The sequence below is a fragment of the Nicotiana tomentosiformis genome, chromosome 11 (assembly GCF_000390325.3).
Source record: "Nicotiana tomentosiformis chromosome 11, ASM39032v3, whole genome shotgun sequence".
Lineage (NCBI taxonomy): Eukaryota > Viridiplantae > Streptophyta > Magnoliopsida > Solanales > Solanaceae > Nicotiana > Nicotiana tomentosiformis.
Genome location: NC_090822.1, coordinates 950,585 through 964,251, shown reverse-complemented (window position 1 = coordinate 964,251; position 13,667 = coordinate 950,585). Strand labels below are relative to the sequence as shown.

Below are 13,667 nucleotides of genomic sequence, written 5' to 3'. Positions count from 1 at the left end.
CACGCATTTAACTTTAGTCTTATTCATAAGTACAGATATTACCAGTGCATCATTGTGAGGTTGCATGACTCCTTCTGCATCTTCATCATTAAAGGACAAGGTTCCTATAGGTGCGTAATCCTGAGTTCGAGATCATTTTTCTCTTATAACTGACATCTTAGTGTGTTTAAGCACCGACCCCTGAGGGGTATCGATCCCACTGATGATCAGGTGGATGATGTGTTGTGACTCTTCTTGTTCGTTCCATCTGTTGAAATCCCTGTTTTGAAATAATTTTTGACCCGGTCACTTAAATATTCTCGAAGGTGCCCTTTATTGAATAACCCGACTACCTCTTCTCTTAATTGCCTGCAATCCTCCGTTCTGTGGCCATGAGTGCTATGATATTCATACATTTGATTGGGATTCCTCTGGGCAGGGTCGGTCTGCATAAGTCGAGGCCATTTAGTATCTTTGATATGTCCGATAGCTGATATGATAGCGAATGCATCGATGCTGAAGTTATATTCCGACAATCGAGGTGCTTCCTTAGGTCCGATATGCCTGTCGAACCCATTCCTATCTATCAGCCCCTGAGACCCTTGGCCTCGATCATTTCTCCTTTCGCCTCGTACGGGGTTGCATGAAGATCCGCCACCCCTACGATCTCCGTTATACGATCGATATCGATCCTTGTTTGACCTTGGTTCTCGGTCGATATCCTTTTTAATATCGGACCCAGAACCCAGCTGGTCGTCTTCAACTCTTATTTTGGATTGATACCAATTATGCACATCGACCCAAGTAATAGCTGGGTACTCGATCAAGTTATGCTTCAGCCGCCGTGAAGCCATCGAGCTTCGTTCGTTTAGACCTTGAGTGAAAGCTTGAACAGCCCAATCGTCTGTGACTAGTGGTAGATCCATTCGCTCCATTTGGAAATGATATATGAATTCTCTTAGCATCTCGTTATCCTTTTGTCTTACCTTGAATAGGCCCGACTTCCTGGTCTCGACCTTTATGGCCCCAGCATGTGCTTTTAGGAACGAATTTGCAAGTATAGCAAATGAATCAATAGAGTTAGATAGTAAATTATGATACCATATCATTGCTCCCTTTGACAGGGTTACACCGAATTTTATTAATAATACAGATTCGATCTCATCGCCATCTAGATCGTTACCTTTGATGGCACATGTGTAAGAGGTGACATGTTTGTTGGGGTCGGTCGTTCCATTATATTTAGGAATCTCGGGCATGCGAAACTTCTTTAAGATTGGTTTAGGAGTCGCGCTCGGGGGGAAAGGCTTTTGTATGAATTTTTTGGAATCTAAGCCCTTCAATATCGGTGGTGCCCTCGGGATCTGATCAACCCTGGAGTTATATGTTTTCACTTTTTTGTTGTTTTCTTCGATCCTCTTTTCTCCTGACTCTATTCGTTTTATCAGTTCTTCGAACATCTTAACAATTTCTGGATTAATCCCCGATTCTTGCTCATTTGACCTTATTATAGCTGGCCCTATTTTGTGGGTGACTTCTTGGGGTTGACTGGGCTCGAGTCTGGTCGGTGCATGGGTTTGGCTCTGCAACCGGGCTATTGCTACTTGTTGAGCTTGCAACATCTTGAAGATCATAGGCAAGCTCATTCCGTCTTCCTCAGCATTTTGAGTATTCCGAGCTGCAGACCGAGTTCCACCTTGAACGCTATTTTCAGGGTCGGAATGTTGGTTTGCCTCGATGGCCACATGTGAATTACCATCTATTGGCTCTTCGACCCGAGCTCCAACGGGATCGACGAGTGGCCTTCTATCCCCGGGGGTTAAATTGTTGTTCTCATCTTGAAGGCCTACTTCGTTGTCGACAGGTAGGGCCATTAATTGAGAGATAGTTGTTTTTAACCTGAAAACAAAGACACTTCCGAAAGAAAGCGTAAAATGGTGTGTTTTGTAGAGATTCGTACCAAACAACCACTGTTATCCTTAGCCCCACGGTAGGCGCCAAACTGTTTACTCGAAAAATAGATTGAGTTGAATTTGTATGTAGTTCTAAGGGTACGTGGCATAATTTGATACAAATCGGAAAGTAGGTAGAAATATATTGAGTATCGACTGTATAAAGAATGAAAATACAAACCAAATTGAATAGAAAGTTAGTTTATGAACAAGCAAGATAAGTCAATGTATAAAGCTCACAAGAGGATAATCTCTGTATGGATATCAGTGTGTTTTTCTCTGTGAATAATAAGAGAGTGTATTGATGTCTTAATGTCCCCCTTTTATAAAATAGTAGCTATCACTCTTATAGTGGAAGAATCCTACTTTAGATATAATTAAAAATACATAGTGAGGATCCCATGATAAATTAGCTTTTCCCCAATTCCCGCCAAGATTCTCTCTCTTAGCGCGGTTGTAACGACTCTTGTCTCTTGGCTCGATCTTGGCCGTATTTGGTACTGGCTGATTCACAGTTTTAGAGCTAGATATTAACTCGAGCTCGATATTGACTCGGGGCTCGGTATCCAATCGGGCTAGATATTGGTCGGTCTCTGGCTTTTAAGCTCGATAACCCCGCTTCACTTCATAATTCGATTTGGACTCGGGCTCGGTAATGATTTTGAGCCCGATATTTGATCGGTCCCAGGAATTAGAGCTCGGTAACCTGGCTTCGGATCTAATACCTGATATTACGAAAATGACCCTCGGTCCATTATGTTCCAATTTTGACTAATCATACGAAGGTTGAAACCGGTTTTGACTGTATACAGTTTGATTTCTCCATTTGTTTTTTCTTGTACAGCCTAACTTTCACCATCAAACTTGCCATTACTAGTTTTAGTCTTGTGTACTAATAGAGTATGTGCTTCATAAACTTGTCTCTGCCTGTTCGTTTTTTTTTCAATAGTTTTTAAATATTATGTCTATGATAAGATTGTGATGTGATGTTTCTTAATGACAACGGAGTAAACATATGAATTTTGCTCAATTAAAGTTCATATTCAATTTGAATAAATTCTTAAATTTGATATATGTCAAGTCCAAATCAAAATTAATTATTTAAGTCCATCATGGATTAAAACTAAAGCTCAATTTTATTTGGTTCAGTCCATCTGATTGGACTCCAAATGACGAGCCCAATTTGCTAGTTCAAGATCCAAACGGCTAACAACCCGTCTTAAAGTCCAAGCTCATGCCACTTGGCAAATGATGATGAACCAAAAAAATCATGCCATGTGTAAAGATATAATGGCGTACCAAGTTAAATCAACAACCAATAGAGTTTTGCCAAGTGTTTAGATGACATTGGTCAGTTCAAATAGACCAATTAAATCACACAGTCACACCACTCCCTATAAGTAGAAATAAGCTAGAAGACACTAGAAGTAAGAAAGAGAAGCAAGCAAGGAAATCTGGATAAAAAATCACAAATTTTTCTACAAGTTACAAGTTCAAGAATTTAAGCCATCTAACTCAAGTTTAAGATCAAGAACGAAGACAAATCAAATATCAAGGGATTCAAAATCAAGTTACTTTTTTGTGAAAAATAATTACTGCTCGTAATAGCCATCAAGTGCTCATGATCAAATTCATGTTAAGATAGAGATTCAAGACTAAAGTCCTTTGAACCAAAATCAAAATCAAGCTCATCAAGATACTTTATATTCTTGTTAGAAAGAATCGAATAACTAACATATAGGGATTGTATTATTCGCAATACTTGAAATCAAATGCAACATTTGTTAAGCAATTATTCTATTTTAATTAATTAATATTTCCGACGCAAATATTTATTGTTACAACCTCGACATAAGTCTCCTTGGGTATGCAGTGTATAGTATTGCCTTCGAGTTTGGATCAAGATAATAGAAAAAGGATTTAAATTGACACTGAAAAGAATATTTTTTCTTACTACAAATATAACTTAACACATTTATAACGTATCGAGTGGTGCTCACGCAGAGTATTCTTCTGTGTTTGGTTTGACAGTAATATGCAAAAGTCATATATATATATATAATGCTTAGTATAATTTTTTTATTACATAAAAATTAAATCAATTTGAACAAGTTACGGGCCGACAAATACAAATACTGAGAGAACTATGTTCTTCTGAATGCTAACCATTAATACAACTGCTATCATATTTGGGGTGGATATTTAACAGGCTCTTTTCTTTTCCTCAATAAAAAAAAAGTAAAATATTTTTTACACTGTTAATAAATGTAATTTTTAATTGGGAAGTTAGTTGTTCGAATTGTTATTTACACGGCGATTCGGGTCAAGGGATCCGGTGCAAATTGCGATATTAGGGCGGCTTGTTGCCGCCATTTCAATCAAAATCAAATAAAGACAGCAGTAGCACATGAATACATGATGGACAGAAGCTTCAATTGAGAATATTCATGCTAATTTTGTTTGATTCGTTCTGATTATTCAAGAGTAATTGACCATTTCAAATCCTGTAAGTACGACGCCAACAGAATCTCGTCGTTTTTTTTTGGGTGTGCAGTTGTCTTTTACTTCATATTCATTTCTGTCATAGTTTGCTTCATTGGTACATAGTTTGATGTTGTACTTAATGTGATAATTCCTAATTTTTTCTTCATTTTCTAGCATTATATTATCAGAGAAGAAAGACGTTTGGGTGCTAAATGATCCTTCAGCTACTTGAGAGAGTTTAACTAATTAGCCTACAAGTCCTCCAAGTTTTAACTTCTAAACCATAGGAATAAAAGTTCAAAGAAAATTGTCAAATGATGCACTTATTGATACAAGTTTCAAGCTTATGGAAAGTACCTATACACTAAGCTGATGAACAAAAAGAGAAACAGAATAAAGTCAGAGAATAAGGACTTCTTTGATTGGAAATATGAGGAAGTTTTCCCTCATGGATATAGGAGCTTATTTGAGTAGTCAAGTATCATGCAGTTAATATACAACTACATCGAGTAAATATGTTTTTATTAGTATGTATTTACAGCACACAGGCCTCTTTTACTAGCTGGTTAGTCTTTGCACCTATGCGATTTTGTCACTTAAGGACATCTTGTCCTCTTATGTGCATCATTTTTCATTAAAAAAAAAAAAATCTAATTAAGAAAAAGAGAGGGAAAAAAATTCCTCACCATATCTAGAAGGGACTACCTGGCTTGAGCATTGAATGTGAGATCCCCCCCTTATCCAAAAGAGGATAAAAGTGAAAATTGAAGTGCCTTCTTCCTAAAGTTTTTAAGATTTTCCCATGATCTTCGGTAAGTCCGAAACGTTTCAGCTGTGACCTCATACTACTGTGACATGTCTGGTCCCTTTGACAAGCACCAGGTTTGTGTATAACTGTATATTAATATGATATGAATTTATTAAAAGAAAAGGATATGTTTAGCCCCATAGTTCGTTCAATTAATAGTCACGAAAAGTTTAGCCCCATAATAAAGTAGGACTTGGCTTTAGCGCCAGGTCTAGAAAAGGCAACATATGGGTAGAAATTTTTCATTCAGTAAAGGTGTTGGGCCTCCAAAGCCAAACACTTAAGTTGGCCCATTTCTTTATTTATTCTGTAAATAAATAGTATTGTATAGATAGCCATTCTTTGTATTGTATTGGAGTTAGCCAGATTTAATAGCTTAGTCTCAATACATTGTATTAGTTTTGTAAATATTGTGGACCGGGTCTGGTGAAATATAAATAGTCTGAGGCCCATCTGTATTGAGTTGGCCGACCATTTTCTCTCATTTCACTGCCTCGTTTCTATCTTTTCTCTCTTATAAGAAGCATCTAGAATCCCTAATCTCTATTGACAAATTCTTCGATTGAGCATCGTCCATGATAAGGGTCCAGATTCCTGAAATGGTCCCCGAGATTAACAGTAATTCCCTTTCGACTTCGGGTATTAAGGTCGGCGTAAAATCGGCCACGAAGTCTGCCAAAATTTGAGATTTTATGGCAGTTCGGTGTCGATACTCGATATCTTACCCGCTAGTTTCGACTATAGGTGTTAACCGGACGGGCTAGTTCAGGATGGACACGAAAAAAATAGCCCATCCGGTTATTGTTCCGGGCTGGTTAGTGGGCTGGAAAATTCCGGTCTAATTAGGGCCCATCCGGGTTAGGGCTTAACAGGTCCGGACCAGGCTGGGTTACTTTTTTTTTATAGTATATTTTATTTTTCTTATTCAATATTATTGATACTTAAGTGTTTGCAAACTTTTAAGGCCTAGAATTAAACTTTGAACTTTAAAGTTTAAAGTTTTAAATTTGAAATTTGAATTTTGAATTTTTAAAATTTAAAAATTGAAATTTGAAAGTAAGTGGCTACAAAAAATTATTTAATAAGACCAATAGGCAATATGTAAGGATCAAACTCCAAAGGCTTTCGTTGATTATTTTTATTGAATAATGAATAATACTTCAAATTAATTTGCAAGTTCTATTTTGATTTTTTTATTTTTGAACTTGCAAATTAAAAGTTTACAATAATTATAAAAAATAAGAAAGTGTACATCACATGCTTTGCATTATTTTTGTAAGTTCATCCATGTCAACATGAGGTTCTTGATTTTTGGCATTGCTTGAATCGGAACCATAAACCATTATATCTCCAATTTCTTGGTTCTCCAGTTCATTTACCTCTTCACGCCCTTGTTTTCTCCATACTGATCTTATCCAATCTCTGAAGCACACTAAATTTCTAAAGCGTTGTTGCCCAATGAATGACGAGTATCTTCTAGTTGCTACCTTGCTTGGCTAAATGCACTCCCTGATGCGACTGTTGAAATCAACACATTTAGCATGTCTCGAGCCATGGTCGAAAGAACAGAAAATTGATTTGAGTTGCTCCTTCACCAACCCAGCAGTAAAAATTTCTTTGTGCGGGGCTCTGGTGACTTTTACAAGTAGAATTGGAATTCATCAATGTTCCTGCTACTGGTTTGTTGATGCTCTCCTAGTGTAGATAAAATCAAATAATCTTCAACACTATCATTATCCTCCAAAACACCGGATGCAGATGTTGAAACTGAACTTGAAGGAATATTTGCGTCTACAATAGTAGAAGCATCAACAATGTTAGCATAATAATTATATAAAGTTTGTAAATGTTTGTGTAGATCAGAAATACAAGTTTCAACATCAGGGGTTTCAATTGGTCCAATATCCATATAAACATATAAAGCAGTGATTAATTCGCGACAAGTGGCTATTTTGATAGAAAGGTTTAAAATAGCGTCAATTAAGTAAATAGGGGAAATTGGGTAGAAATATTTCTTAAATTTATCTAGCATAGATTCAACAACAGAAGTGTATCCTTCTTTCTTCTTCAAATTATAGAGTAAAAGAGAAATTTTATTAACATGAACTAAACCATTTGCAATAGTAGGATAATAAGCTCCAGAAAACTCAAGTGTAGCCACATAAAATTTTTGTAAAATTTTTACAACATTTTTAATGACATCCCAAGTTCTAGATGTTAACAAACGGTTAGGATAGGTACAATGAGAATTAGCAACTTCAGTTATAGGCATTTTATATTTATGACAACATCTTAAGAATAAATAAGTATAATTCCACCTAGTAACTATTTCTTCAGGCATGAGTCTTGGTTTTAGTCCATATTGTACATATTTTTCCTTAAATGAATTTAATCTAGCACTTCTATTATTTCTTTGAATTACACCAACAACTCTTCTAACTAAAGTAATCTCATCTCTAAATAATTCAAGGTCACTCTTCACAATTAAATTATAAATATGAAATGCACACCTAACATGAAATATTTCAGGAAGTGGTGGGTGTAGATGCAATTTTAATATTGTAATAGCAGAATTGTTGTTAGAAGCATTATCAAATGACATACATAAAAAAATTTCTGAAAGATTGTAAAATATAGCAATTTCATGGATAGTATTACTTATAAATACACCAGTATGACTTTGATCTTCATCATATTTAAAAGAAATAATACGTTTTGCATACAAAAATTATCATCCATACAATGGCATGTAACAGCCAAATAATCATTTCCATTAATAGCACAACCAATATCAGAAGTAAGTGAAACTCTACAATAAAGACTGGCGAACAAATAACGGATATATGTCTGATATTGTCCAAAAAGCCTAAAGATATCAGCTCTACAAGTACTTCTAGGAATACCTTTAAACAAAGGGTTATAAATTCTTTAAATATAAGTAACAAGATATGGTGAATCAACAAAACTAAAAGGTAAACAACCTAAAACAATCATTTTAGCTAATTCTTCCCGATCTTTCACTATATCGTATTTACCCATTAAACCGTCAGTACCCGGGTTAAGCTTTTGTTGCCCACCTTCCTCATCAGCACCCTATACAATAGGCTGGTTATCTACCATGTGCCTACGAAGTTGACCCGTTCCCCCGCCTTACTTCTGGTCTCATGTTTATAAACTTCCTTACAAATTTGACATCTTACATAATTTTTATCTTCTTATAGTCTTTCAAAAAAATTTCAACACTTACTTCTTAATTTTCGATTCCTCTTATTAAGGAGGGGAGGCCTACCTGTATTACCACGACCTCCACCCCTAGTGTTTTGAGTTTGACTAGCATTATCAGGTGTAGCTGGTGGTGTTTCAAGATTATCAGATGATTGAATATCATCTAAATTATTATCTATACCATAATTTTTTTGAAGTTGCTCATAATCTACATTTAAATTTTTAGGTGAACTTTCAGAAATATGTGTAAAGCTACTAGAAGAACGAGCACCACCTCTTGATTTTTTAGAAGTTTTACTCTTACTACTACCACCCCTATTAGTACACGCTTTTTTGCTTCTCTAAATATATCCATTATGTAAATTAAATTAATAATTTTAAATAATAAAATAAAAATATACACCAAAGAAGAGAAAGAGATGGAACGAGTGTACCGGAATTTCGGATGCCGCACTAAATTTGATATCAAACTTCAGTTGATAGACTAATACTTGATATTTGATGATATTGAATATTGATACCACACTTCACTTAAATACTTGATATTTAATAATTATAATTTTGTAGTGACTAAAGTAAATATTTGATGAAACTTGAAATAATAAGTAATTAAAAATTTAAGAGCAATAAGCAATATTATCAAGAGAGAATTAGAGTAGTAAGAGAGCAAATTGTGAGAAAAAAATGAAGAACAAAGGGGAGGGGGGCTATTTATAGTTTTTAAAAGATTAAAATTATAATTTATCAATAATTAGGGGGGGAGGGGGCTATTTTCTTAAGGGGGTAGGCTGAAATGGCCATTTTTGCAAAACATGACCGTTGCCCAACGGTCATTTTTGAATTTGACCGCTGGCAACGGTCAAAAAATTAAAAAATAATTAAAAAAATTTACAACGGTAATCGGGCTGGACCGGGTTGTAGCCCGGTATAAAACCCGATAAAGGGGAACCAGGCTAACCGGGTTCTGGGGCACCGGTTACCAAAAATTGTTCGTTCCCACTCGGCTTCTCCCCCCCTAACCCTCCCTAATCTGTCCTACCCCCTACTGTACCGGGCTAACCCGGGCTGAACCGGGTCGAACCGGGCTGTTATTGTGCTGGCCTGGCCCGATTAACAGGTATAGTTTCGACGGCCCATTTGGCCAACTGGCCCGAGAGCTCGGGTTTGTGCATGATGTTCCTTAGCGGATAAGAGGTCACCACACATATGGGGTAGCATTGTAAGTACGGTTTTAGCTTTCTGGAGGCGCTTAGAAAAACGAGCGCCAATTTTTCCAGGTAAGGATAGTTTGATTCGGCCTCGCCTAGAATTCTACTGACATAGTAAATAAGAATTACGTACCTTCTTCCTCCCAGACTAAGACTCCACTTACCGCCACCTCGGAAACCGCCAAGCAGAGGTATAATTGTTCGTCTGCCTTCGAAAGGTGCAGCAGGGTCAATAGGCACCGTTTGATCTCTTCCAAAGCTTGATGACATTCTAGGGTCGAGGAAAAGTTATTCTTCTTCTTTAATAGTAAGGAGAATCGATGGATTTTGTCCGAGCACCTCGATATGAACCGCCCTAGGGTGGCTATACGCCTGGTCAGTCTTTGAACGGCCTTGACATTGTCCACCACGGTGATGTCCTCTATGGCTTTGATTATGTCGAGGTTGATCTTGATCCCTCGATTGGATACCATTAACCCGAGAAATTTTCCCGATCCGACCCCGAATGTGCACTTCTCTGGGTTCGGCTTTATATTGTATTTCTTCAGTACGTCGAAGGTCTCCTGCAAATGTTTCAAATGGTCCTCTTCTCGCAGGGAGTTGACTAACATATCGTCAATATAAACCTCCATTGAGTTTCCTATCTGTTTTTCGAACATCCGGTTCACTAGGCGTTGATAGGTGGCACCGGCATTCTTTAATCCAAATAGCATTACATTATAATAGTATGTGCCAAATTTAGTGATGAAAGAAGTCTTTTCTTGATCGTCCTGGTCCATTCGAACTTGGTTGTACCCGGAATAGGCATCGAGAAAGCTGAGTATCTCATGCCTGGCCGCCGCGTCGATCATCCGATCAATGTTAGGCAAAGGGAAAGAATCCTTAGGGCATGCCTTGTTTAGATCTTTGTAATCTATGCACATTCTTAGCTTATTCCCTTTTTAGGCACTACCACTATGTTAGCTAACCATTCCGGGTATTTAACTTCCCGGATGGACCCTACTTTAAGAAATTTGGATACCTCATCCTTGATGAACTCATGCTTGACCTCGGACTGCGGTCTCCTCTTCTGCTTAGCCGGATAGAACTTCGGGTCTAAACTCAGCTTATGAGTGGTTACCTCCAGTGGGATCCGTGTCATATCAAGATAGGACCAAGCGAAATAATCTATGTTAGCTTTAAAAAAATCAATGAGTTTTTTCTGAGCTCGGGGGTTAATCCTGTGCCCAGGTATACCTTTCGATCCGGTATGTGTTCGATTAATATGATTTGCTCCAACTCTTCGACCATCGATTTGGTGGCATCAGTGTCATCAGGAGCTATGAACGATCTCGGGACTCCGTAATCACCCTCCCCCGCCTATTCCTCGTTCCTCTGGTTCGACCGAGACTGACATCAGTGATTGCTATTTAATTTTTTCCTTTCTGGTCCGCTACACATTCCTTGATGTAGAAATTGCGGGCACCGGGATCACCTCGTCGACTGCAAATATCTCCTCTGCAGCCGGCTACTCTTTTGCAGACCGTCTTGACTTCTCCCAGTGTAGGGAATTTCAACGCCTGGTACAAGGTCGAGGGTAGTGCCCTCATGTTGTGAACCCACGACCTTCCAAATAGAGTGTGGTGTTCACCGGCAAGGTTATCTCCCTTTTAGTGGTTTCACATGCCATGTTAAATCCATTCAACACTCTGACTGTTGGCACTATTTGGTCATGTAACCCTAATTGCTCTACGACTCTTGATCTGATAAAGATTGGACGAGCTACCTGGATCAATCAACACACGTTTAACTCGAGATTTATTGATAAGTACAGATATTACCAGCGTGTCATTGTAAGGATGCTTGATGCCCTCGTCATCCTCATCATTGAATGAAATGGTTCCCTCCGGGACATAATCTCGGGTGCATTTTTCCCTCATGATAGACACTTTGGTGCGCTTTATCATTGGTCCTTGGGGGACATCGACCCCTCTGATGATCATGTTGATGAAGTACTGAGGCTCCTCTTGTTCGACCTGATTGTTGGTGTCCCTGTTCCTGAAGTGGTTTTTACCCCGATCACTCATAAACTCTCGGAGGTGCCCGTTGTTGAGTAACTGGGCAGCTTCTTCTCTTAGCTGTCGGCAATCCTCGGTCCTGTGACCATGGGTTCCGTGATACTTACATGTGCCCGATGGCTGACACGATGCTGGCAACATCAACGTTGAAGTTATACTCTGATAAACAGACCCGGAAGGGGCTCCGACTTGGTCGTCCTTGACCCTGATCTTCGACTGATACCTGTTGTAGACGTCGGCCCAAGTCACCGCCGGCTACTCTACCAAATGTTGTCTTAGCTGCTGTGAAGCCAAGGAGCTTTGGGGGTTAAGCCCCTGAGTGAATGCCTCAATGACCCAATCATCTTCAACCGGAGGCAGGTCTATCCGTTCTATCTGGAACCTTGACACGAACTCCCTGAGCATCTTGTTGCCTCTTTGTTTAACCTTGAAAAGGTCCGACTTTGTGGTCTCAACCTTGATGGCCCCGGCATGGGCCTTCACGAAAGCATCTGCAAGTATAACAAACGAGTCAATGGAATTTGGGGGTAAGTTGTGATACCATATCATCGCTCCTTTGGACAAAGTCTCCCCAAATATCTTCAGGAACACCGACTCGATTTCATCATCTTCCAAGTCGTTCCCTTTGATTGCGCTTGTATAAGAGGTCGCATGATCATTCGGATCTGTGGTTCCATTTTATTTTGGGATATCAGGCATACGAAACCTCTTTGGAATCAGCTTCGGTGCCATGCTTTGAGGAAAAGGATTCTAGACAAATTTCTTGGAATCCAGCCCATTCAATATCAGGGGTGCTCCCGGGATTTGATCGACCCTGGAATTGTATGTTTCCACCTTCTTGTCATTGGCCTCAATTTTCTTTTCGCCTGACTCTACCCGCTTCGTTAATAATTCAAGCATTTTCATTATTTCGGGACTGACTCCAGGCTCAGCTTCACCCAGTCTTTCCACGATCTGTTCGTTTCTTCAGATATTTTCCCAGTATTGTTCAGGCTCAACCCTGCTGGGAGCATGGCTTTGATTTTGTAGTTGCGCTATCGTCGCCTGCAATATTTCTAAGATCAAACTTAGGCCTACCCCATCGCCTTCGCCTTCGGGCGCCTTCGAGTTGTTGGTCGGGTTCCCCCGTGAACGCTATTTTTGGGATCAGTTGGCAAATTGACGTCGATGGCCACCTGTGAGTTAGCATCGACCGAATCGGCAACTGGTACTCCGTTGGGATCAGCAGGAGGCACCTCGTTTCTAGGCACCAAATTATTATTTTTGCCATGATGGCCAGACTCAGCGTCAACATTCAAGTGGGCAGACTGAGAATTCGACATTTTTAAGCTGACCTTAAATTAAGACTTCAAAGAACAAGCGTAAAATAAGGTGTGTTATGGAGATTTGTATTAAATCATCATTATTATCCTTAACCCCACGGTGGGCGCCAAACTATTTACCCTTAAATCGAATAACAATTAAATTTGTACGCGATTTGAAGGATATGTGGATTGATTCAACACAAATAATCAAGAATATTAGACAAACGAGTTAAAGACAAAATAAATGATCAAACCAGTAGTAATGTTACATCCTAACCTGAATCTAGGTTGAACAGTAGTTTTGCCCTCGATCGTGGACGAAGAACAAAACAGTTAAGTAAGAACTTTTGTAGTAGCTAGAAAGCAGAAATTGAATTTGTATTGCCTTGATTCGCGTGTTACAATTATTACACCCCATAATTTTATACGTGAAAGTACGTCGTAAGTCAATTGATGTAAGCTCGGAAATGAGATTTTCTTTAAAAGTATATTAAGTGATTTAATGTTGTTACACCCCGTACTTCAGACATCACTATCATTATAGGATTATCTAATGTAAGGTCAAAAAGGACGAAATCTTTCTAGAAGGATAAGAAAGGTTTACCGAAGTCTTAAATAAGTTGAGATGAATATGAGACTTGTTAATCATG

General features: G+C 38.5%; 1 protein-coding gene across 1 annotated transcript; it reads right to left on the bottom strand.

Annotated features, from left to right (window-relative positions):
- Positions 1–11,365: 11,365 nt before the first annotated feature.
- On the bottom strand, positions 11,366–13,035 carry LOC138900836 (uncharacterized). The gene is made up of 3 exons (XM_070188467.1): positions 12,889–13,035; positions 11,978–12,190; positions 11,366–11,833 (listed from the first exon to the last, which is right to left on the bottom strand). The coding sequence occupies exons 1-3, from the start codon at positions 13,033–13,035 to the stop codon at positions 11,366–11,368; spliced, it is 828 nt and encodes a 275-aa protein (XP_070044568.1).
- Positions 13,036–13,667: the final 632 nt, after the last annotated feature.

Coding starts and splice junctions, on each gene's coding strand:
- LOC138900836 (XM_070188467.1), bottom strand. CDS start 13,035: ATGTCGAATTCTCAGTCTGCCCACTTGAATGTTGACGCTGAGTCTGGC. Junction 12,191..12,888: donor CGGTCGATGCTAACTCACAG/GTGGCCATCGAC, acceptor GCTTTCGTGAAG/GCCCATGCCGGGGCCATCAA. Junction 11,834..11,977: donor AGCAGCTAAGACAACATTTG/GTAGAGTAGCCG, acceptor GCATCGTGTCAG/CCATCGGGCACATGTAAGTA.